The sequence below is a fragment of the Lolium perenne genome, chromosome 2 (assembly GCF_019359855.2).
Source record: "Lolium perenne isolate Kyuss_39 chromosome 2, Kyuss_2.0, whole genome shotgun sequence".
In the NCBI taxonomy this organism is placed as follows: domain Eukaryota; kingdom Viridiplantae; phylum Streptophyta; class Magnoliopsida; order Poales; family Poaceae; genus Lolium; species Lolium perenne.
In genome coordinates this window covers 39,399,126-39,424,113 of record NC_067245.2, presented here as the reverse complement: position 1 = coordinate 39,424,113, position 24,988 = coordinate 39,399,126, and the positions used below count along the sequence as shown (strand labels likewise).

At 52.7% G+C, this 24,988-nt stretch overlaps 1 protein-coding gene across 1 annotated transcript; it reads right to left on the bottom strand.

The window, feature by feature from the left end:
• Positions 1 to 799: 799 nt before the first annotated feature.
• On the bottom strand, positions 800 to 2,082 carry LOC139835456 (uncharacterized). Its single transcript, XM_071825309.1, has 2 exons — positions 1,683 to 2,082; positions 800 to 1,626 (listed from the first exon to the last, which is right to left on the bottom strand). The coding sequence occupies exons 1-2, from the start codon at positions 2,080 to 2,082 to the stop codon at positions 800 to 802; spliced, it is 1,227 nt and encodes a 408-aa protein (XP_071681410.1).
• Positions 2,083 to 24,988: the final 22,906 nt, after the last annotated feature.

The following is a 24,988-nucleotide window of genomic DNA, read 5'->3' as shown; positions in this document are numbered from 1 at the left end:
ATTGACGCGGAAGGTTCTATGGAAGGTTCTAGAAGGTTCTAGAAAAGTCCGGAAGAAACCACCAAGGAAGGTGGAGTCCACATAGGACTCCACCTCCATGGCCGGCCAACCCTAGTGGGGGAGGAGTCCCAAGTGGACTCCCCCTTAGGGGGCCGGCCACCCCCCCCATATGGGAGGTGGAACTCCCACCTCTAGTGGGAGTCCTAGCTTGGCTAGGTTTCCCCTCCATATGGAAGGTTTTTGGTTCGGGTCTTATTCGAAGACTTGGAGACCAACTCTTGGGGTTCCACCTATATAATGAGGGCCAAGGGGAGGGGGCCGGCCACCCCAAGCACCACAAGGTGGCCGCACCACTAGATGGCCGGCGCCCCCCTCCCAAACCCTAGCCGCCCCCTCTCTCCTCTATAGTTCCCGCACGCTTAGCGAAGCTCCGCCGGACTTCTCCACCACCACCGACACCACGCCGTCGTGCTGTCGGATTCAAGAGGAGCTACTACTTCCGCTGCCCGCTGGAACGGGGAGGTGGACGTCGTCTTCATCAACAACCGAACGTGTGACCGAGTACGGAGGTGCTGCCCGTTCGTGGCGCCGGAAGCGATCGTGATCAAGATCTTCTACGCGCTTTTGCAAGCGGCAAGTGAACGTCTACCGCAGCAACAAGAGCCTCATCTTGTAGGCTTTGGAATCTCTTCAAGGGTGAGACTCGATACCCCCTCGTTGCTACCGTCTTCTAGATTGCATCTTGGCTTGGATTGCGTGTTCGCGGTAGGAAAATTTTTGTTTTCTATGCAACGAATCCCTACATCGATAGACCAAAGTCCCGCGGTTGCGGCGTCCCGAGCAGCCCCATGTAATAGTCGGTGGCCAGATCCACCTTTACCGACAAGTCCGTCACAAGTAGCCCTTCGGAACGCAAAGCAGCGATATTGTTGTGGCTCCTCCTTGCCGACGCCATAATGCGGAAAAACTTGGATGACGCATCACCCTCAGCGATACCTGCCACTCGGGCCCGTTGCCTACAAATAGTGCGCTCCATCGACGCGAGGCCCAAGACCTTGAGCTTCAGCACCCGCCGGAGCCCAGATTCATCCGCTGACAAAGGGCGCCCCTCCTGTGCCACATCGAGGTGCGAAATGACCTCATTGGCGACAAGGATGAGGTCACGGATGGAGCCAACCTTGCGTTGACTCCAACTCTGCAGACCACGGCTAGTCCTCCGCAGTTTGAACTCCAGCCTACGCAGCGGGTCTGCCGGCATGGGGTCGCCGCCAGCAGTGTCCTCCCAAAGACCTTTCACCACATCCGCAAAGCCATCAAGTTTGAGCCAGAACCGCTCAAAGCGAAAACGCCGGCCAACGAACGACTGCACCACCGTGGTCATGAGGATAGGGCAATGGTCTGAGAGGGATGAGGACACAGCCGAGAGCGACGCCTCGGGGTACAACTCGCTCCACTCCACAGAGGCAAACCACCGATCCAGCTTGACCAACGTGGGAGAGAGGCATTCATTACTCCACGTGAACCTACGCCCAAGCAAAGGCACCTCCCGGAGCTCGAGATCATTGACGCAGCGGCGTAACATACCCATGGAGCGCCTATCGACCACGGGCGTGTTCTTGTCGCAAGCTGCCAATATCAAGTTGAAATTTGCGCAATGGCCCAAGGTCCCGCTAGAGCGAGACGCAACTGCCGGAGCTCCTCAAGGAACAACGGCTTGAGATCCACCGCATTAGGCCCATAGACAGAGGTAAGCCACCAAGCGGAGCCACCAGGGCAGCAGAGCTGGACCGACACCGAGAACCTGTCGACGCGGCTATTGAGCACACGAACAGATTGGGACGCCCAAGCAATCAGAACCCCTCCAGCAGAACCAACGGCAGGCAAGTAAGCGAACCCGTCAAAGCGGGAACCGAAACACTCGACTATATCAAAGGCGGTTACAGCGTTGAGCTTGGTCTCAGAGATACAGACAACACTAGACCTAGCTTCCGCCACCGCAACCTTGACGACTCCATGTCGCGCCGGGTTATTAAGACCCCGGGCATTCCACACAACTATATTAGAGCTTTGTTCTCCTTCCATTAGCAAGTTCTACCAAGGCAGCTAGGAAAGGCGAGGCGATGCATTAAGCATCCCCGGCCACCTTGAAAGGACACAGATGTCGCCTAGAGGGGGGTGAATAGGCGGTTTAAAACTTTTACGAGATGGGCTTAACAAATGCGGAATAAAACTAGCGTTTACTTTGTCAAGCCCAAAGACTATATACTATGGTTCACCTATGTGCACCAACAACTTATTCTAAGCAAAGGTTCACCTATGTGCACCAACAACTTATGCTAAGCAATACAAGCAAGTATGTGATAGCAAGATATATATAACTTCAAGCACGATGGCTATCACAAGGTAAAGTGCATAAGTAAAGAGCTCGGGTATAGAGATAACCGAGGCACGCGGGAGACGAAGATTTATCCTGAAGTTCACACTCTTGCGAGTGTTAATCTCCGTTGGAGAGGTGCGGTGGCTTAGTGCTCCCGAACGCCACAAGAGGCTCACCTTGAGGTGTGGTTGCTCGATACACACCAACGCCACAAAGGCCTCACCCCAAGATGCGGTACTCACACCACACACCGAACGCCACGAAGGCGCCTCACCTAAATCTCCGGTGACCCTCGCCACAAAGGCCTAGGTCACGGTTCTACTAAGGGATTTCCTTCGAGGCGGAAACCGGGCCTTACACAAAGATTGGGGCACACATTCACAACTTAATTGGAGGCTCCCAACAAACCGCCACAAAGGCCTAGAATCCGTCTAGGGTTCCAAGAACCCAAGAGTAACAACCTTCTTGCTTTCACCACCACGAATCACCGTGGAGAGCTCAAACCGATGCACCAAATGCAATGGCAACAACACCAAAAAGATGCTCAAGTACTTCTCTCTCAAATTCCAACAAAGCTACAAAAGCTATTGGGGGAATAAGAGAGGAAGAACAAAATAAGAGGAGGAACACCAAATTTCTCCAAGATCTAGATCTAGTGGATTCCCCTCACAAAGAGAGGGATTTGATTGGTCAAGATGTAGATCTAGATCTCCTCTCTCTTTTCCCTCAAGAATATGCAAGAATCATGGGAGGAATCAAGAACTAGGGCAAGCTTTGAAGTACAACAATGGAGGGGAGAGAGAGAAAGTGAACCAACCAGCCCAAGGAGGAAGAAGGGGGTCTTATATACCCCCTCCCAACGAAATATGACCGTTTGGGACCTCCCAGGCCGGAAAATCCGCCCCCGGGCCGGATTATCCGCCCCCCGAAAATCTCCCCTGGACTGGGCCGGATATTTGGCCGGATATTTGCCCAGTTTTGGTCATTCGGACCGGATTATCCGCCCCCCCCCCCCCCAGAAAACTGCAGAAACACCAAAACTAAAACGGGCATAACTTTAGCATCCGGACTCCGATTTTGATGATCTTGGGCTTGTTTTGAAGCTAGGAACAAGCTCTACAAGATCATGCAGGAAACCATCATAGTCCAACAAGGGAGGATAGAAACAAATGATGAAAGGTTTGATCTATCTAAAAAAGACATACCGGTAAAACCTCCAATCTCGAAAATGCAACAAGTTGCCCATGCAAAAACCATTCTCAATGAACTAGAGCTTGTCATGAGAATAATCACAAGCTCTAAAACATCACATGGATAAGATCCAAATAAAAAACCAAGAAAGATGATGAACCAAACTCGAAAACGCAACAAGTGATCTATGCGAAATCCGTTTTCGATGAACTAGAGCTTGTCATGAGAATAAGCACAAGCTCTAAAACATCACATGGATAAGGTCCAAATAACAACCAAGAAAGATGATGCAAGGATGCAAAGGTTGGAGCTCTCTCCGAACGATACGATCGAGTTACTCACTCGAGAGCCCTCTTGATAGTACGGCAACTAAACTATAAACCGGTCTCCAACTACACTATGAGACCGGTGAGAAAGAAACCCTATCAAGAGCAAACCTTATACTTGCGCATTCCACTTGAGCTCGATGACGACGATCTTGACCTCAACAAGATGGAACGCCTTTCTTGCTTGTGCTTGCTTGACGAAGTCTTGTGGATTGCTCCCCCATAATCCACCATGGGAGAGCTTCTTCTTCGGCGCATCTTCACATAACCATGACCACCATGTGGATTGCTCCCCCATAATCCACCATGGGAGAGCTTCTTCTTCGGCACATCTTCACATATCCATGATCACCATATGGATGGCAAGACTCAAGCAAAGGATCTCTTCGAGATGGCTCATCTTGAACATGCACTTCATTTCTCCATGGCAAGCTTCAAGCTTATGAACTCTTCGAGTTGGCTCATCTTGAACTTGCACTTCATTTCTTCATTCTTCATCATGTTGATGTCTTGAAGTAACTTGAGGGCTCACTTCATCTTCATCTTCAAGACATACTTGACACTTGATATCCTTCATCAATTTCTTCTTATTGCAACCTAATACAAACATGTTGATGTCTTGAAGTAACTTGAGGGCTCACTTCATCTTCATCTTCAAGACATACTTGACACTTTATATCCTTCATCAAATTCTTCTTATTGCAACCTTGAAGCCAACAAATGGTTCAAGAATTGCCTATGGACAACTCCTACAAATATAACTCAATGCAAACATTAGTCCATAGGGATTGTCATTAATTACCAAAACCACACATGGGGGCTCCATGCACTTTCACACCTCCACCGTGACATCCGCCGCAGCATCTGCCGTCTCAGGGGCGTTGAGCCCGAACAGCGCAGCAATAGCGCGGACCTGCTCCGGGTCCAGCGGCGAAGCAAAGATGGCGGCGTACTCCTGCAGCTGCCGCTGCGAGAGCCGCTCCTCAGCGGCGCTCAACCCAAGCTTCTTCATGAGGATTAGCTGAGCCCTCTTGATGGCAGGGGATGACACCCCGTTGGTACACTTGGCTGCCAAACGGCGGCTACGGCGTGCTGACGCGGAAGGGACGTGGAACAAGCGCCGTCGGACAACCTTAGGATCGGGTAGGCGCTGCAGCGGGTCCTCGAGCCTTTGACGGAACTGCCGCAGCAAAGCCGAGAGGGTTACGGCCTCATCAGCCCCACTTTCTACAACAGGAACTAACGGCTCGATCTGAGCCGCTGCATGGGCAGCCAGCGGTGCAGCCTCTCCTGCTTGTGCATGCGTCGAAGGGGCCACTCCCTCCGCGTCAGTCGCGACCACAGGCGAGCAGTGCCGGCCCGGCCTAGGTGTGGCTGACATGCCTCCTTCAGACACAAGCACGGACGAGGCCTGGCCCGCAGGCACGTGGCCTAGCCAGGGCGCCTCGGAATCGCAGCAAGGCAAGCCCGGAGACGCGGACGAAGGGTGAACAGAAGTTCTTTGCCCCGACAAGAAAGCCTCTGCCGCCGCCAGCGCTGTAGCGTCAGCACGCAGGCATGGGGAGCCAACTGGGGTTGCGCGACAGGGGGAAGCCTGGCGCGTGCGTTGACATGAGCAGCTCCCGTCCAAGGTGCTCCCATCCACCGAAGAACAGGTCCGTGGGCTAGGCGCCAAAGCCAAAGCAGGCAGCCCTGGGTCCTCGCGCGACAACCAGTACCCACGCCCGCATGCGGAAGCGCATGCCACGAGGTCTGCGGCCGCGCCCATGCTGCCCAGTTCAGGAGGGCTGGCGTCAGCCCTAGGCACGGGCAAACTCGTCGCCGGGCTGTGACCGGCGAGCCAACGGCCAGAAACATCGGCGGCTGGCGGCGGCACATCTCCGGATGGCGCGGAGGGCCCAGGCATAGCGGCCAGGTCAGCAGCGCCGTCCTCCGCAGCAAGACGCGCCCGCCGCCTCCTGTGGGCACGGCGCCATCTACGGCGCGCCGCACGGCCGGCCGGCGGTGCAGCATCGTCAACACCACGATCGCCAGGCTCCGAGCCAGAACCTCCCGGAGCAGCGCCTCCACCAGACTCGCCTGAGGACGGCACGTCGCCAATGAGCCACCGCACCACCCAGAACCGAATCTTGTACCAAAGCATCTTGGGCGACGACGACCGCGGCCTGGACAAAGACACCTGGAGCGGCCGGCCAGCACCAGGCTCCGGGACCGCGAGCCAACGTACCGCTGGGATGGCGGCGACGTCGTGCGTCCAAACGGAGGCGCGGAAGCAAGACATATCCCAGCGACTGGCCGTCTCCGGATCAACCTCGTCGATCGTCCCGCAACCATCCAACAACGCCGTCACGATCCTCTCCTCCCAAGCATGGCCGGGAACGCCGTATATCTCCACATCAGCCAGGAATGGCGCCTCCCGGAGAACCGCACCGGCCTGCCTAGACCACGGCTCGAAATGCGGAGAAAACTGCGAGCATCCGACGGACTCAGCATGGATGAGCCAGTCCCGGACTTCCAACGACTCGCACAAGAGGAGGAAATCCGCAGCCTCAAATGCATGAATGGAGAACGCATTCGGCGGCAGGTTGAGCTACGCACGGATCTCGGCCGTAGCCACGTCCGAAGAGACCTCCACCCTCGGGCCAACCATAGTGACCATCACCACGCGGCCCAGGTCCGCCTCCAACTGCACCATCCCGTGGGACGGTCGGAGGTAGCAGAGGTCGAGCCGCTCGGACGCGGGGCTGGCCGGCGCTGGCGGCGTCACGGATGGTGACTCTGGCGCGAACGGGGCCGAGAAGCCCGCCGCAGAAGACGAGCCACCGCCAGCCGCAGCCAAGCCACTGCTAGAAGACACGACGTCTCGCCATGTCCGCACCCCCTCCGAAGCTTGCGCCGCGCCAGCCTGGCCATGCGGCTGAGCAGCATGGGCGCGCGGCTGGGCAGCAGCACGTCGCGGCTGCTCCTCCTGAGGGCGTGGCGGCGCCCGCGGCTGGACGGCCTGGGCGCGGGGATGAGCCGCACCGGTCGCATGACGAAGGGGCGGCGCCGGCCTGGGAGGGGACACCTCCGGCGAAGCTCCGCGGCCTCTTGCGGTCGCGCGAGGTATGCTCCGTGCCGCCGCACCGGACGCAGACCGTGTCGTTGGTGCACATCGCGGAGATGTGGCCGGGCCGGCCGCAATTGTAGCAGCAACCGTGCAGCGCCGCCGGGATCCTGGCGACGTTGCCGCCGGGCGGCCGTGCCGCCGGGTGAGGGCGATGCGCCTCGCGGTCGCGCTCCGCACCACGGCGAGCAATCCTTGTCCGCCGAGACTCGCAAACCTGCAACGGACGACCGCCGCCACGCCCAGGCGCTGCCCCGCCCTGCTCACGACGGGGACGGCTCGGCCCGGCGCCCGCGTCCCACCCCCTCGACCCCAGCTGGTGACCCGCCGGCACGACGACCAGCGAGCGCAGGGGAGGTGGTGGAGCGCGTGACGACACGGAGCCCGCGCTGAGGTCGGAGTCGGACAAGGCCACGCGGCTGTTGGCCCAGACCCGACAGTACTCTCGCCGATCTGATACCAAGCACAGCCCCTGCCGTCGAGTGCTTTCCGACGTAGATGACGAAGAGTTTCCCGACGAGACGTGACCCTGCACACGCACAGCAAACAAGCCAAGCTATATGCAAACAGCAGCAATCCAAGTACGATCAGCTAGCTCCAACTCACGCACACGAAAAGCAATGTATCGCCACAGGCCCGTATCGAGCCTGTTGTTTTCTTTGTATTGATTCTCGATGTGGTAAGGTACAGGGGTAGGTTACATGGATATATATACTAGGCAGCCTTACCGACTAGAACTACTACTAGTACGATTCGGTTTCTAGCTCCTAGCTAAATATACACGTGAACTCAAAGACCTAGCTAGACTAAGACACTTGACGTATCCTGGTCGTATACAGCTTGTATACGTGCACGACGCCGTGCGTACGTCAAACTCGTGCTTAATCCTAACAATCACCCCCTAAGCACGACGTGCACTTCATCTCGACCTGGGTCCCAAATGCGCCAGCTGCTTCTCGCGGGCGTCTTCCTCGGCATTGCTTTTGCCGCTCCTCGTGGAACCCATGCCACCGACTTTACCTTCGCCGTTTTCTCCACGGCTTGACGCCGACCTTCCTTGTCCGCATCTTCCGTCTTCACCGGTTCCTTGATGAACAAACATTGCTTCGTGTGCTTCATCTTCACCGGATTATTTACCGTCCGAATTTTCTTCTTCGGATAGTAGTCTAACACGCGTCGCATGCGTGCTCTCGTCGGTCGTAGCCGTCTTGTCTCCAGTGCAGTCGGAGATAGCACGACATACTGTTCCGCGTCCGACATCGCACTTGTTTCTTCAGTTACGGGCCCTTCATTTACTGGCCGAGGTCCCACGTCGCTCCCTCGTGACTCACCTTTGTAATCTCGTCGAAGTACTTCCTCCCCGAGATTCAGAGGAACATGCACAGCTAGCTTCTTGCCCGATCGATGCGATTCTAGCCGATGCTTTTGGCTATAATGCACCCCCGTACAAGTTAGCTCATGCATAGCTAGTTCCATCAGCTCTAGACACATATAACGTGTCTGACTATTTCTTGCTAGGATGTGAGCCTCCATCCCGTATGGTGCAGCCCAAACTGGGCTACTCTTTTCTTCTGGCTCAGCAACACGATTGTTCTCAGTTGGTATCCTTTCTGGGCTTCTTTCTTCTGGTGCACTAGCGTCCGGTTCTTCGTCTTCCGAACCTCCTGGTGCCAACAACTCCGTACTGGTAGCTGTATCAGGTGCATCAGCGCCTGCGGAAGCCCCTTGATCGAAGCATGCTGATAATCCACAGCCTCCTGGTGACGAAACGTCGCCCGCGTCCCTTACTAGACATGCGATGCTCGTCCCTCCCGGTGGAGCTGAGCCATGTGCTGCCTCCCGTACGATGCTTGTTGAGTTTCCACTGCTTGGATTTCCTGTCCGTACGTCCAGCCTATCTGGCCAGTTTTCATGGCCCAACAAAGCCCCTCCTGGCGTGTACCTATTGCTTTCAGGCACAACACCATCTGCACCTCTTGCTAGGCCACGAGCGTAGCCGATTCTTGATGATGCGTTACTTGCAGTGCATACGTCCGAGCTGGCCGCTGGCGATCTCCATGATAAGTCTTCCTCGAAGACTACGTCGTGTGTGACAACCACCTTGTTGGTCGACGGATTGCACAAACGATACGCTTTCGAGCCTTCTTCATAGCCAGTCATGATCATTGGAGTACTCCGATCCGCCAAGTTCCTTTTATGACCGGACACCGTCTTGACATGCGCCACGCACCCGAAAGTGCGAAGATGATCAACTGACGGCTTTCGTCCGTACCATGCTTCGTACGGAGTCCCACCAACCATACTCCTAGTTGGCGCTCTGTTCAGCAAGTAGACAGCCGTGTTGACTGCCTCACCCCAGAACTTTCCTGGCAAGCCTTTGCTCTCCATCATGCTCCGTGCCATGGCCACCACTTTATGCTTTAATTCACCACCCCGATCTATGCGTAGGGACTTTTTCGCCCTCGCTTCAACTCCTCCAGCTTCCTTGATCTTCTCGAATGCTTGTAGACCTTGATCTTTACTTTTCAGCAACACAATCCACATGTATTGGCTGTGATCATCCACCACAAGCATGAAGTACTCATTACCGGACGGGGTTGCGGGTGAAATTGGACCGCATATATCGCCATGAACGAGCTCCAAAGCTTCACTTGCCTGATCCATGGTTTCACGTGGGTACGGGACCCCCTGTTTCTTCTCGACGACACCTTCATCGCATAGCTTTTCCACGTGATCCACACACGGTAGACCGTGATCCATCACAATCTCCGTAGCCGGTGATGGAGGAGGTAGCTCCTCCTCGTCCTTCTGCTCGCATACTTCGAGCATCAGCATCATCGGTCCATCATCTCCTTCCTGGGCGATGAGAGCCCTTTCCTTCGACTTTGGTGGTTTCCGGCAATCAACCTTGAAGTGACCAAGCTCGCCGCAGTTATGACATCTTACTTTCTTTATGTCAAACTTCCTCCTCGGCGGAGCGTCATCCTCGTCCTCCCCTGCGATGTACTTTTTCGCTGGGCGAGAAGCTTCTTTATCACTTCTGCTGTCATATGCCTTATCGCCTTTCTCTTTGGCGACCACCGCCTGCCACTGGGCACGGGTAAGCATAACGTGCTCATCCGGTACCACATCACCATAGGTGATCTTCATCCGCTCATCATGAGCCTTGAACCGTCCAACTAGATCATCCATCGTGAGAGTCTTGAGATTAACGCACTGCTCGATCGCCGAAACAACGGACAAGTAACGCGGCGATGCCGCACGAAGGAAACGCCTTACGATCGAGATCTCCTCGAGCTTCTCGTCGAGCGCGCGAATCCCATTGACCAATGTAGCGACCCTCGAAGCGAAGGCGTCCACCGTCTCATCTTCTCCCATCTCCAGATTCTCGTACTTCTTCTGCAATGTTTGTAGGGCCGCCTCGCGGACGCGCTCGTGACCAAGATTTAGTGTCTTGATCGTCTCCCACGCCTCCTTTGCAGATTTCTTTGAGATTAGGTGCTGCTTCACGTCCATCGGCATCACCGAGCAGATGGCCGTGAGTGCCTGTCGGTCCTTGCGGTACTTCGACGCGCCCTTCTTGAACTCGTCGCCGCCGGGATCAACAGCCTCCCAGACTTCGTTGGACTCAAGCGCCCACATCATCGTGGTCGCCCACACCGTGTAGTTGTCGCGGATGTACTGCGGATACTGCGTCAACACCGGCGCCGCGGCGCCGGAAGACTCGCCCACTTCCTTCGTCATGACCTCCCGTTACTAGGAGATCCTCCACGAGGCTCTGATACCAATTGTTGGCCCAGACCCGACAGTACTCTCGCCGATCTGATACCAAGCACAGCCCCTGCCGTCGAGTGCTTTCCGACGTAGATGACGAAGAGTTTCCCGACGAGACGTGACCCTGCACACGCACAGCAAACAAGCCAAGCTATATGCAAACAGCAGCAATCCAAGTACGATCAGCTAGCTCCAACTCACGCACACGAAAAGCAATGTATCGCCACAGGCCCGTATCGAGCCTGTTGTTTTCTTTGTATTGATTCTCGATGTGGTAAGGTACAGGGGTAGGTTACATGGATATATATACTAGGCAGCCTTACCGACTAGAACTACTACTAGTACGATTCGGTTTCTAGCTCCTAGCTAAATATACACGTGAACTCAAAGACCTAGCTAGACTAAGACACTTGACGTATCCTGGTCGTATACAGCTTGTATACGTGCACGACGCCGTGCGTACGTCAAACTCGTGCTTAATCCTAACAGCGGCTACCCATGGCGGCCAGAGGGGAAGGAGGACGAGGCAGAAGCCGCCGCCGCCGCGCAGCGGGCGACGGACACGCGGAGGAGCGCTCGGCGCTCTCGCTCACTCGCTCTCGCCCTCTGTGGATTTATATGCCCCTTGTCAGCTTATCCCACTAGAAGAAGACAATGTCCTGATTGCAGTGTGTCCTGAATCCGTTCAGCGGGAACTTGATGGATGTCGAGTGTGTTGGCATGCTGCTTTCGTTTCGAATTTACACGTGCTAAGACTGCTCATACGAAAATGTCTCAGGGCTCAAGTGATTCACCGAAGCAACGAGACCGTAATTGAAGGTAAAGAGGGAAGGTTTCGCGATACTCTGCTTGACCGCTTTTGTCGATCGCTTGCTTACTAGCTTTCTAGTTGACAGAGACGGGGGGAAGGGGAGATGGTCTATGTAAATTTAGGGATAGGGACGAGTGACCAGTTACTATAGCTGACCATAGTGGGAGTAACATAGCTAATAACATCACACATTTCAAGGTATTTTGATGACATGGCATGTCAATAAATGAAGAAAGAGAATGAGGTGGTAACTAGTTATGTTACCATAACATCACACACTCCAAAGCAAAATGAGTCTACAACATAATAAATGATACAATGCATGACACCACATATAAGTTACTACCCACTATGAAGGTAGTAACCTAGACTAGTAACATGGCATATGTTACTAGTCTAAGTTACTCCCCACTATGACCAGCCTAAGTGATCACCGACAAGCCCCGTTGGCATGTCTGCTAGACTCTGCCTCATGCGTGCGTATGTTCTCTAGTTGATCTTCTGATAACCAAATCTGGCTACATCAAACCCACACGTTATGCCGTTGGCCAGCCTGAATAGACGACTGACACATGGATCGAGCATCAATTTTCTTTTGGTGAAGAAACATAAACACCAACAACCTCACGCTGCAAACTAATCAACCAAGTTGTATATAGGTTCTGCTGTTTAATGATGTAACATTATTCAGAAAGTCGCTGCTTCCAAGATCATTATGAACTTAGTTTACAGGTCAAGGATATCTCCGAGTTCTCATGGGAGGCACGACACGCCCTCTTAACTTCTCTGCTCTTGCTTTTTTTCCACTCTAACTTGATTAGCTGATTTAATAAGTGATTCAACCAGCGGCTCCTAAGTTGCAACAACCAAGACCATTGAACGAATTGCGAGCTACACGGAACGAATTTGAATATTTGATTTTGTAACAGAATAACTCAATATAAATTTGTGACATATCAGAAACATGTCATATATTTTCTTCTCTTACACAAAATAGAAATTTTATATGTTCGTAGGTCAAAAAAAAAAAACATTTGCTTATAAATTTTTAGTCGTTACATGCCTTTGATGACCTTGATTGTATAGCCTTTCCCAGTAATGCAAATTGTCTTCTATTTAGTCATTGCAAAACAATGTTAAGAAACATGGTCTTATTAAAAAAAACTAATGAGAAGTCGCTTAACTTTTATGGAAATTACAACATATTTGTTTCTATTTTTGTTAGCAACACTTTAGATAGCTTGTATTATACAATATCTACAAATACATAAAACATTTTTCCAGCTCAATTATTAAATAAATTCATAGGATGAGTGCAATCCATTTTTCAGAGAGCGTAAGCTCTCCCCAAATTTTTGCAACACATATTTTCCTGTGTGATTTTTTTTCATCCATGTTTGGAGCTATCTAGGATTAGATTTATATGAGTAGATGTTTCCGATCTCGTTGTTCCATTAGTGTTGCATGATTATCTCTCTATAATGAGTTTGTTTGCACATTTATAGTGCCATAGAACATTAACACTTTTCTTTTCTACATTTCTAGATCGCTCGGTCTCTATAACCATCACAAACAAGAGAAAAGCCAGCTGGGGATCGCACTACCATACATAATTTAAGATAACATTTTTAGTTTTGTAAATAATTATATTTTCAAATTAACGAGATTGCAAAAATTTATTGCTCAATATGGAAACAATGATTTTATATTGGCAACTAATGGCAATGGTGTAGAAAGTAAGTCCTTAGGGACCATTGAACACTCACTAGTTTGTTTCATAATTAAAGAAATTAATGACAATATTCATGGTATAAACATACATTACCTTTGTATATGCGAGAGAGCGCACTTTTCTAAGTTATACCATTTGAATATCTTAATAAGTGGTTCTAGAATGCCCATGTTGATTTAGTTTGTATCTTACTTAAGCATTAAAGAGTGTGTGTTGTCTAGAATGGACCTACTCTACCACAACAACCCTTATGCCACCGAGATTGTAGATGATTGAAATGGATCTCCGTTGTTACAAGTTAGCGTTGGAGATTATACCATATCATCTGCGATAGTTTTGTTGGCGGCTTCAGATGAGAGGCAATCCACTATCTTAGATATTTTTATTTAGATCCGATTGTGAATTTGTCTCAAAAGATCTTTAGTGCATACTGCATTCAATTTTGTATTCTATAAACTTCAGAATTTAAGATTGTTGTTAGACGACTCTTTAGTGAAATTGTTTTAAGCAACTAAATATTTCCCCGCGTGTGTGTCTTACTCAAGACTAAACCTGGTAGGAGTAAAATGATTTAAATCGTGCCAACCTAATTTTGAACTCAAGGCATCTGAATTCTTATACCAAGTAAAATGATTGACACCATTTGAATCATTGTGGATTTGTTTGGTTAAGCGTGTCTACCTTTATGTCGTGTCTCATATATTATTAGATGGATACAATGCATGGTTAATTGTAATACATGGAAAACTACCGATATATCTTTGTGTACACATTTTTTGTTGTCATTTTGGTGACAACACAAAAATAAGGGGCATCTCGTGGTTAATTTAACATGGACCTTGTTGTGAAGGCCGTGAATACACCAACAAAGTTGACACATCAACTTTTGTTCAATAGGTCTAGTTGTCTTGATTGTTGGAAACGGATTAATCGAAGGGAGACAGCATAAGTACACCAACAAAGTTGACGCATCAACATTTTTTTCAATAGGTCTAGTTGTCTTGATTGCATTGTTCCCAGCCTTTCAAGGCCTCTTGGATGTGACTCCTCGCTCCAAGCTATTCAAGGATCCTTTGGAGGCCTCTTCTCTTGGGCTTCTTTTAACTGAGAGGGAAATGAATACATGCTAATCGGGCTATCTATATGTTGCCTGCCAAAACCCACCGGCGAGCAGCGACGGGCAACACGGAGAGCCGGGAGGTTCCCAGGACTGCTGGTGGGTCCTGGTCCCCCGGGCGAAGGCCCGCAATGCTCCGGCACACGTCCTAGCTGGTGCAAGAGCGTGCCACCTGACCTATACCTGGTCAGGAAGGTGATGGATTGCTTCGATTAATTTCCTGCATGGTAGACACGTAAACATTAAATACGAGCCTCGATCGGCTCTCAGGTTATCCTGTGAATCGGCTCAGGGAGCCGATCCACCCATGATTCGTATTGGATCTACGATAACATGGTGGTCCTGCTTGATCAACACGAAGTTAACGCGATCCACGACGATCTAGGGTTTTCACCATATAACCGGAACGTCCTACACGTAGTTGAGCCTGGTAGATACGAAAGATAACAGAAAACCAGCCCTAGGAAAGGCCAAAAAACCAACATAGAGTTGATTCCCGGAACATCTCTTCTAAGATCAGCAAACCGTACCTTACGCTCTACTGGATCATTCAACCCGTTTGCAAGGCCTAACCATATGGATATCAAACTAATCCTTTAAGAACAAGGAATAACCGTAACAGATCGAATCTACTAAATAAAGACTAAGCAAGATGCTGCCCTTACGCCTAGGATAGGTGTAAAGGCAGCTAGATATCTAAGGGTAGCATAACTAAGCAAATGCATCAAGAAAGTATCAATGCTAGCCCTAACATATCTATGATAACGGTGTTGCTCGCCATCAACAAGGCTTCAGTACGAGCAACACATAAACAATGAATAAACTTGATGCTGCTTAGATCGCAAGATGCGATCTAGGCAGCATGACGCTTACCCGGAAGAAACCCTCGAAACAAGGGGTGGCGATGCGCCTAGATTGGTTTGTTGCGAACGTGATCGTCCTCCTTTCTCAATAACCCTAGGTACATATTTATAATCCGTGGACTTTCTATTTTCAGAATAATCCTAACCGTGTACGAGCTAAACTCTATCTCTTAATTCTAAATCTACCATAATATACAGATACACTGGCAATCTAGCCCAAACTCTCGTACAAGGCCGATTCATAAATATTTTACGTGCACATCCTCTAAGCCCATCTCAATCGAGGCCCACCTTCTGACTTGGTTAAAATCTGGCGATAACACATGCCCCCCTGGTTTTGGTAATGGTAATTCCAAAACCACTCTGTTTTTTCTTCGTCGGGTCACGTCGTGGCAGAGCAGAACCGCCACAGTATCTTTTCATCATGATGCCCTGCCTTCTCAACTTCTCTGCACGATTTGACAGTTTTGGCACCACCTCCTCGGAAACCGCTGCAGCATTGAATCATCTCCACTATATCCCCTTTATTTAACCGCATCGAGCAGTTCGCTTCCTCATCCCCTTGCTCCGCACTAGCCATCGAAAAAAAACCCCTCCTCTGCAACCATGTCTTCCTCTTCCTCCTCTGCCTCATCGGGTCTCTCCTTCCAGTCCTCCTCCTCCAGTGAGCCGATGCCGGAGTACAACCAGATGGCGTTGTACGAGAAGGAGGCTCCCGAGCATTGGGACGAGAGGGAGTGGGACTTCACCGTTAGGGTGGACGACGCACCCCTGACCGTCGTCGGGTCAGACGACGATTTACCCCTGACCGACGGGGAGGACGACCTCCGGTTTCTCATCGACGGGGAACTGGAGGCGGAGAGCGAGGACGAGCTCTTCTCCTGGGCCAGCTTCACCTCCTCCGACGAGGAAGAGGAAGAGGAGGATGACGACTCCTCCGGCGAGTATCCGCCGGCAAAACGCTTCCGCGCCGGGTCGGAGGACGACGACGACGACGACGAGGAGGAAGGAGCCCCTGCCGAGGGCTACGGCAGTAGCGACGAGGACTTCACCGGTAGCAGCGCCGACGGCAGCTACGACGGCGACGACGAGGGCAGCGATGGCCCCTAGATTAGGGACTACTAGCATAGGACTAGTAGTAGTAATCGGATCTTCTTTTGTTCTTCCTCTCTTGAGCAATCGGCTCTTCTTTGTAAAAAACCCTCTTTATCAATGAAAAATGCTTTCAATTGATTTTGCCGATTGTCAAAGTAAGTCAACCCTCAAAGAGCCGATGGAAACGCATCGGCCTTTACCATAAAATGCTAATGAGGGCAAACTCAGATCCCCAAATCGCCCGCCGAATAGATTCACCTCACAGCCACGCGAATCCCAGATCCCAATCGTGCAGATTCAACTCCGCAGCGAATCAAATGGCGGAATCATCCAGCGCCAACGCTACGGTCTCTGGCCTGAAGGTAATCCTCAACCGCTCCTCGCCATCCGAGCAATAGTGTTAGAATTAACAGCAAACACCTGAATTAATGTCTCATTCCATCATTAATTTTAGGTATCAGACATTCTGCTGCCGCATCCTTCTGTTCCAAATTCTCTTTGTCTTGGCCCCCGTTCTACCGAGAGTCCTGCTCATTTGATTTCTTGCGAGGCCAATAGGATTCCCTTTGTCAACCAGAACTTAGATCCAACCTCCTGGGCCGACTGCTTACGAGCCTGGCCTAATCCTCCTGAAGATTGGGTGTCATGGTACAACAGAGTATCCAAAACTCATCAAGCCACATGGGAAACCACAGGAATAGCCGATGCTTTATCCTTATCACTGTCTCCCCTTGAGAAACACGAAAACCTTCTGAAAACCATCGGCTACTTTTGGTCTGATGCTCTGAACTGCTTCATGTTTGGCCATGGCCCCATGACACCAACTCTGCTAGATGTGGCCATGATCACTGGTCTAGACATTGCATCCCCAAGCCCCTCTGCTTTTATGCTGCCAAAGGTTCCTTTTACACTCTCCTCCAAAACAGAGTGTACAAATTGGGGTGTGATGCGTGTGGTTGACACGTCCGTTGGGAACCCCAAGAGGAATTTGTGATGCGCACAGCGGCAAGTTTCCCTCAGTAAGAAACCAAGGTTTAATCGAACCAGTAGGAGTCAAGAAGCACGTTGAAGGTTGATGGCGGCGGGATGTAGTGCGTCGCAACACCAGAGATTCCGGCGCCAACGTGGAACCTGCACAACACAACCAAAGTACTTTGCCCCAACGAAACAGTGAGGTTGTCAATCTCACCGGCTTGCTGTAACAAAGGATTAACCGTATTGTGTGGAAGATGATTGTTTGCAGAAAACAGTAGAACAAGTATTGGCAAAGAGATTGTATTTCAGTATAGAGAATTGGACCGGGGTCCACAGTTCACTAGAGGTGTCTCTCCCATAAGATAAACAGCATGTTGGGTGAACAAATTACAGTTGGGCAATTGACAAATAAAGAGGGCATGACCATGCACATACATATTATGATGAGTATAGTGAGATTTAATTGGGCATTACGACAAAGTACATAGACCGCCATCCAGCATGCATCTATGCCTAAAAAGTCCACCTTCAGGTTATCATCCGAACCCCCTCCAGTATTAAGTTGCTAACAACAGACAATTGCATTAAGTATTGCGCGTAATGTAACTAGTAACTACATCCTTGAACATAGCACTAATGTTTTATCCCTAGTGGCAAAAAAACATCAACAACCTTAGAACTTTCTCATCCTTGTCCCGAGATATCAATGGAGGCATGAACCCACTATCGAGCATAAATACTCCCTCTTGGAGTTACAAGCATCTACTTGGCCAGAGCATCTACTAGTAACGGAGAGCATGCAAGATCATAAACAACACATAGACATAACTTTGATAATCAACATAACAAGTATTCTCTATTCATCGGATCCCAACAAACGCAACATATAGAATTACAGATAGATGATCTTGATCATGTTAGGCAGCTCACAAGATCCGACAATGAAGCACAATGGGGAGAAGACAACCATCTAGCTACTGCTATGGACCCATAGTCCAGGGGTAGACTACTCACACATCACTCTGGAGGTGACCATAGCGGCGTAGAGTCCTCCGGGAGATGATTCCCCTCTCCGGCAGGGTGCCGGAGGCGATCTCCTGGATCCCCCGAGATGGGATCGGCGGCGGCGGCATCTCTGGAAGGTTTTCCGTATCGTGGCTCTCGGTACTGGGGGTTTCGCAACGGAGGCTTTAAGTAGGCGGAAGGGCAGGTCAGGAGGCGGCACGAGGGCCCCACACCACAGGGCCGCGCGGCAAAGGGGGGGCCGCGCCGCCCTAGGGTCTGGGCACCTCGTGGCCCCACTTCGTCTCCTCTTCGGACTTCTGGAAGCTTCGTGGCAAAATAGGACCCTGGGCGTTGTTTCGTCCAATTCCGAGAATATTTCGTTACTAGGATTTCTGAAACCAAAAACAGCAGAAAACAGCAACTGGCACTTCGGCATCTTGTTAATAGGTTAGTTCCATAAAATGCACGAATATGACATAAAGTGTGCATAAAACATGTAGATAACATCAATAATGTGGCATGGAACATAAGAAATTATCGATACGTCGGAGACGTATCAGCATCCCCAAGCTTAGTTCTGCTCGTCCCGAGCAGGTAAAACGATAACACAGATAATTTCTGGAGTGACATGCCATCATAACCTTGATCATACTATTTGTAAAGCATATGTAGTGAATGCAGCGATCAAAACAATGTATATGACATGAGTAAACAAGTGAATCATAAAGCAAATACTTTTCATGAATAGCACTTCAAGACAAGCATCAATAAGTCTCGCATAAGAGTTAACTCATAAAGCAATAATTCAAAGTAAAGGCATTGAAGCAACACAAAGGAAGATTAAGTTTCAGCGGTTGCTTTCAACTTGTAACATATATATCTCATGGATATTGTCAACATAGAGTAATATAATAAGTGCAATAAGCAAATATGTAGGAATCAATGCATAGTTCACACAAGTGTTTGCTTCTTGAGGTGGAGAGAAATAGGTGAACTGACTCAACATGAAAGTTAAAGAATGGTCCTCCATAGAGGAAAAGCATCGATTGCTATATTTGTGCTAGAGCTTTGATTTTGAAAACATGAAACAATTTTGTCAACGGTAGTAATAAAGCATATGTATCATGTAAATTATATCTTACAAGTTGCAAGCCTCATGCATAGTGTACTAATAGTGCCCGCACCTTGTTCTAATTAGCTTGGACTACCGGATCATCACAATGCACATGTTTTAACCAAGTGTCACAAAGGGGTACCTCTATGCACTTTGTACAAAGGTCTAAGGAGAAAGCTCGCATTGGATTTCTCGCTATTGATTATTCTCAACTTAGACATCCATACCGGGACAACATAGACAACAGATAATGGACTCCTCTTTTATGCATAAGCATGCAACAACAATTAATAATTTTCTCATATGAGATTGAGGATATGTCGGGGGGAAGACCCCGGGTAGGGCAATGGACGCGGAGCAGCCGGCTGGCCACTGGCCGGCTCGCTGCAAAGGCCGGCTGAGGAGCAGCCGGCTGGCGCCGTGGCCGGCTGGTCCGGAAGCCGGCTGGCTCTAGGTCCTAGTCGGCCTGGCTACGGCCACCAATGCTGTAGCTGGGCCAGCTTCTACAAGCCATATCCGACTGGGGGTTTGTACCTCAGACCGACTCGGGGCTGGCGAGTCTTGCACTGGAAGGAACCGGGTTGGTGATCCGGGTTCCCAAAGTCCACGCTGACTTCATCTTCCGTAAAGCGCGGGGCACTGTGGAGTGATAGTGCCACGCGCCGGACAGGCCATCATGGTCTACGTCGAGCCGTACTGGCTACAGTGGCTGACGGCGACAGGGACACCTCCTCTCCATACCGCTGACCTTAGCAGCCGGATGGGACAGGCCACGATGCCTCAACGACTCCTGACGTCACCGCCTCGGGAAGGAGTGGAAGCCGGAGCCAGCCAAGCCGGCCAGTAGACTATAGGGTCTTATATGTAAAGTGTCGGTGCCTATATAAGCCGCACTACCCCCTCTCGTGCAGGGGATCGATCATTCTCACTTCACTCCACCCTTAGCGCTGCCCTGTGAGAGAGACCATCGTCTCCCTTAGCCTCCCAGGAGCAGCCGGACACAGCTCTAGGAGCACCATTGTACTGTGTGATCATCATATACACTCATAGCAGGAGTAGAGGTGTTACCTCCATCGGAGGGCCTCGAACCTGGGTACGTCGCCGTGTCGCTCGTCCCCATACCCGCATCCGGATACCGCCGTGAGATCTCTCAGGAACCACCTTCGATTAGCCACCCTATGGCATATGCCGTGACGATACCACGACATTTGGCGCCCACCGTGGGGCCTTCAGCATCCTCGGCCGGTGTCTTCATCCGGACGGGCCTCACCATCACCACCGGCGAGCGAGTCGCTTCAGGCTTGATCTGGAGATTCGGCTCCCTCGACTGCGTCAGCGACAACGCTGGCTGCTTCGCCGACCGGCCCTTCCCAGCCGGCGGCAGCGTCATCTCCTTCGGCGGCCACGACGTCTACGTCGCCACCGTCGCACCGCCGCGCTACCCGCGGCAGGTGCTGCGCTGCGCAAGCCCTCCTCCACGAGCCAGCAGCAGCGCTCCCGCCAGCCCCGCCGTCGTGCAAGTCATGATGGCTGGCGAGGAGCTCCCCGTCAAGAACCCGCGCACCCGCGGCCCCAACCTGGAGCGCAACGTCGACCCCAACGCCTCCGGCTCGGGCCCAAAGGCGCCACCACCACCATCCCGGTTGGACGAAGTCCGGGCAAAACTGAGCACCCTGCTCACGCCTGGCGCCGACCCCACCACCATCGAGGCGGATTTGGAGGCGCACCGCCAGCTCCTCCTCAAGCAAACCGAAGAACTGGCTGCTGCTAAGCGCCAGATGGAGATCACCCAGCGCGAGTACAACCGCGCCCACGGCCTCACTCCAGGCGGCGACGAGCCCAGCCGAGCCGGCCAGATCCACCGCAGGGGCCGCGACCTTGGCGCCGAGATCGCCCGCGACGGCGCTCCTTCGCCGGCTCCGTCCGCGGAGCTACCCGTCTACAACACCCCCGACAAGAACATGCGCGCGGCACAAGCCGCCGCAGAAGAACTGAACCGCCTTGAAGGCGAAGAGTTACGCCGCCAGACCAAGCGGGTGACTGAGCTGCTCAACGCAGCCACCAAGCAGGCGGCCGACCCCAGGTATGTCAATGCCCCCAGAGCTTCTCACGCTCGTGGCGCTGCAGGCAACGACAGGGAAGGCGCCAGGGACACGGCCGAGTCCGCCTCCCCAGCACCAAGCCGGCACCGTGACTCCCGGGCCACGCACGCAAGCTCGGGCCGGCCGAGCCACCAGCCGAGCGGCAGCAGCCGCAGCCGGCCTCCCCCAAGCCGGAACCAGGAGCAAGACTCCGAGCCTCGCCGCACCATGGAGAACGCCAACCTCGAGCACCACGAGGCTAACCAAGTGCACCATGGCGGCCGATACCTGGCCGAAGATGCTACCTACATCATCTTCACCTCCGAGCCCGAGGACAAGACGAGCCAACAGAGCCGTTCCCTCGAGGTCAACGCGGTCATACCGCCGGTCCCCCAGTACCTAAACTGGTCAGAGCAGGCCATCACCTTTGATCGCCGCGACACACCGGCTGTCCTGCCGAAGCCGGGCAGCTACGCCATGGTCCTCGACCCCACCATCGGCACAACCCGGCGCAGCGTGCGTTTCTCGCGCGTCCTCATCGACGGCGGCAGCAGCATCAACATCCTCTACCGCGACACCGCCCGCAAGCTGGGCATCCAGGAGGCCGAGTTGCGCCCCACCCCCACCGTCTTCCATGGCATCGTGCCAGGCCACTGCTGCCAGCCGATCGGCCGGATCACGCTGGAGGTGATGTTCGGGAAGCCGGACCACTTCCGCACCGAGAGAATCGAGTTCGAGGTGGTGGACCTCGTGAGTCCCTACCACGCGCTCCTGGGCAGGCCGGCCCTGACCAAGTTCATGGCGGTGCCCCACTACGGGTACCTGAAGATGAAGCTGCCTGGCCCCAAGGGGGTCATCACCATAGCCGGCGACTATCGCCGCTCCATGGACTGCGCCACGCAGAGCTCCAAGATGGCCCAGACGCTGGTCATCGCCACCGAGAAGCAGCTCATCCACGACGCCGTCGCCCTCGCCAAGGCCGCGCAGACAGACATGCCGGCTACAGGCAACCCGGCTGGGACGACTCACTTCCAGCCGGCCGACAACACCAAGAAGATCCTGCTGGACCCGGCGCAGCCGAACAAGTACATCACCATCGGTGCCGGCTTGAGCAAGAAATAGGAAAGCGAGCTCACCAGCTTCCTCCGTGAGAATCGGGACATCTTCGCATGGACTCCAAGAGACATGCCGGGTGTGCCGAGGGTGTTGGCTGAGCACCACCTCCACGTCCGGCCTGAAGCCAAGCCGGTGAAGCAGCCTCTCAGGCGCTTCGCCGAAGAAAGAAGGAAGGCCATCGGTGAAGAAATCGCCCGGCTGCTGGCAGCCGGCTTCATCATGGAAGTGCTGCACCCAGACTGGTTGGCGAACCCAGTCCTGGTTTTGAAGAAGAACGGCTCCTGGCGCATGTGTATCGACTACACCAGCCTGAACAAGGCGTGCCCGAAGGATCCCTTCCCCCTGCCGCGCATAGATCAAGTTATAGACTCGACTGCCGGCTGTGAACTGTTGTCTTTCCTAGATGCCTATTCAGGCTACCACCAGATTCCTTTGAATCCGGATGATCAAATAAAGACTTCGTTCATTACCCCGTATGGGGCTTATTGCTACACGACTATGTCGTTCGGCTTGAAAAATGCAGGCGCCACCTACCAAAGGTGCATGCAAAAATGCTTGCAGGATCAAATCGGCAGAAACGTTCACGCATATGTGGATGATGTCGTTGTAAAGACCAAGGAGACGACTACCCTCCTTGATGACCTGAGAGAAACCTTCACCAATCTGAGAAGATTTCGGATGAAGCTCAACCCGGCCAAGTGCACATTCGGCGTGCCGTCTGGCCAGCTCCTCGGCTACCTCGTCTCTCAGCGAGGGATTGAAGCCAACCCGGAGAAGATCAGTGCCCTGGAGAAGATGGAACTGCCGCAGTGCCTCAAGGACGTCCAGAAGTTCGCTGGCTGCCTGGCTTCCTTGAGCCGCTTCGTCAGCCGGCTGGGGGAGAAGGCACTGCCCCTGTATCAATTGATGAAGAAGGCGGACAAGTTCGTCTGGTCACCGCAGGTGGATGAAGCCTTCCGTGACTTAAAGCGCGTGCTCTCAACCGCGCCAATCCTTGCAACGCCGGCTTCAATGGAGCCGATGCTGTTGTACATCGCAGCCACCAACCGAGTGGTTAGCGTTGTCCTGGTGGTGGAGCGCAAAGAAGACGGCAGGGAGCAGCTGGTCCAGCGTCCAGTCTACTACCTTAGCGAAGTGCTCTCCCAGTCGAAGCAAAACTACCCCCACTACCAGAAGGTCACCTACGGTGTCTACATGGCGGCCAAGAAGCTCAAGCACTACTTCCAAGAGCACCCCATCAAGGTGGTTGCCACAGCGCCCTTGGCGGAAATCATCGGCAGCAAGGATGCCAACGGCCGGGTTGCCAAGTGGGCCCTGGAGCTAGCCGCCCACACCATCCTCTACGAGCCACGCACAGCCATCAAGTCGCAGATCCTCGCGGACTTCTTCGTCGACTGGGCCGAGATGCAATACCTGCCGCCTGTGCCGGATTCCACACATTGGAAGATGCACTTTGACGGCTCGAAGATGCGCAACGGCTTGGGAGCCGGCATCGTCATCACCTCTCCCAAGGGAGACCGGCTGGACTACGTCCTGCAGATCCACTTCGCCGCATCCAACAATGTGGTGGAATATGAAGCGCTCATTCATGGGCTGAAGCTGGCCAAGGAGATTGGCGTGTGTCGCATACTCTGCTTCGGCGACTCCGACTTGGTTATATAGCAAGCATCTGGCGACTGGGACGCGAAGGACGCCAACATGGCCTCATACCACTTCCATGTCCAGCAGCTATCCGGCTTCTTTGACGGCTGCGAATTCCACCATGCGCCACGAGCAAACAACGAGGCGGCTGACGCCTTGTCCAAGATTGGCTCAACCCGGCAAGCCATTCCGCTGGGCATCGCCTTGGCGGTTCTCAAGAAGCCGTCCATCATACCGTCACCGGACTCGGATTCAATATTCGTGCCGGCTGACCCGGGGGCTGCTCAGCCGAACCCGGGGGCTTCATCGCCCAAGTCGGGGGCTTCAAAGCCAAACCCGCCGGCTACCATGCCGAACCCGGGGACTTCTCAGTCCAACCCGGGGGCTTCATCGCCAAACTCGGGGGCTAGCAAGCCGAACCCGCCGGCTAGCAAGCCGAACCCGGCGACCATGCAGTCGAATCCGGAAGCTCCCACGCAGGAGGCCCTGTTGGTCAGCGTATTCGAGATAAGATGCGTACCTTCATGGGCACAAGAATTCCTCTCCTACCTCACCAATGGTGTGCTGCCTGATGATAGAGTCCAGGCCAGGCAGATTGAGAGAAGGGCCAAGGCCTATACCATCATCAACCACCAGCTGTACAAACGCAGCGTAAGTGGGGTGT

Excerpts from the sequence above, each read along its gene's own strand:
- LOC139835456 (XM_071825309.1), bottom strand. The coding sequence starts at position 2,082 with ATGGAAGGAGAACAAAGCTCTAATATAGTTGTGTGGAATGCCCGGGGT. Across the intron at positions 1,627-1,682 it reads TGAGGAGCTCCGGCAGTTGC|CTTGCGACAAGAACACGCCC; the intron begins GTCTCGCTCTAG and ends TGATATTGGCAG.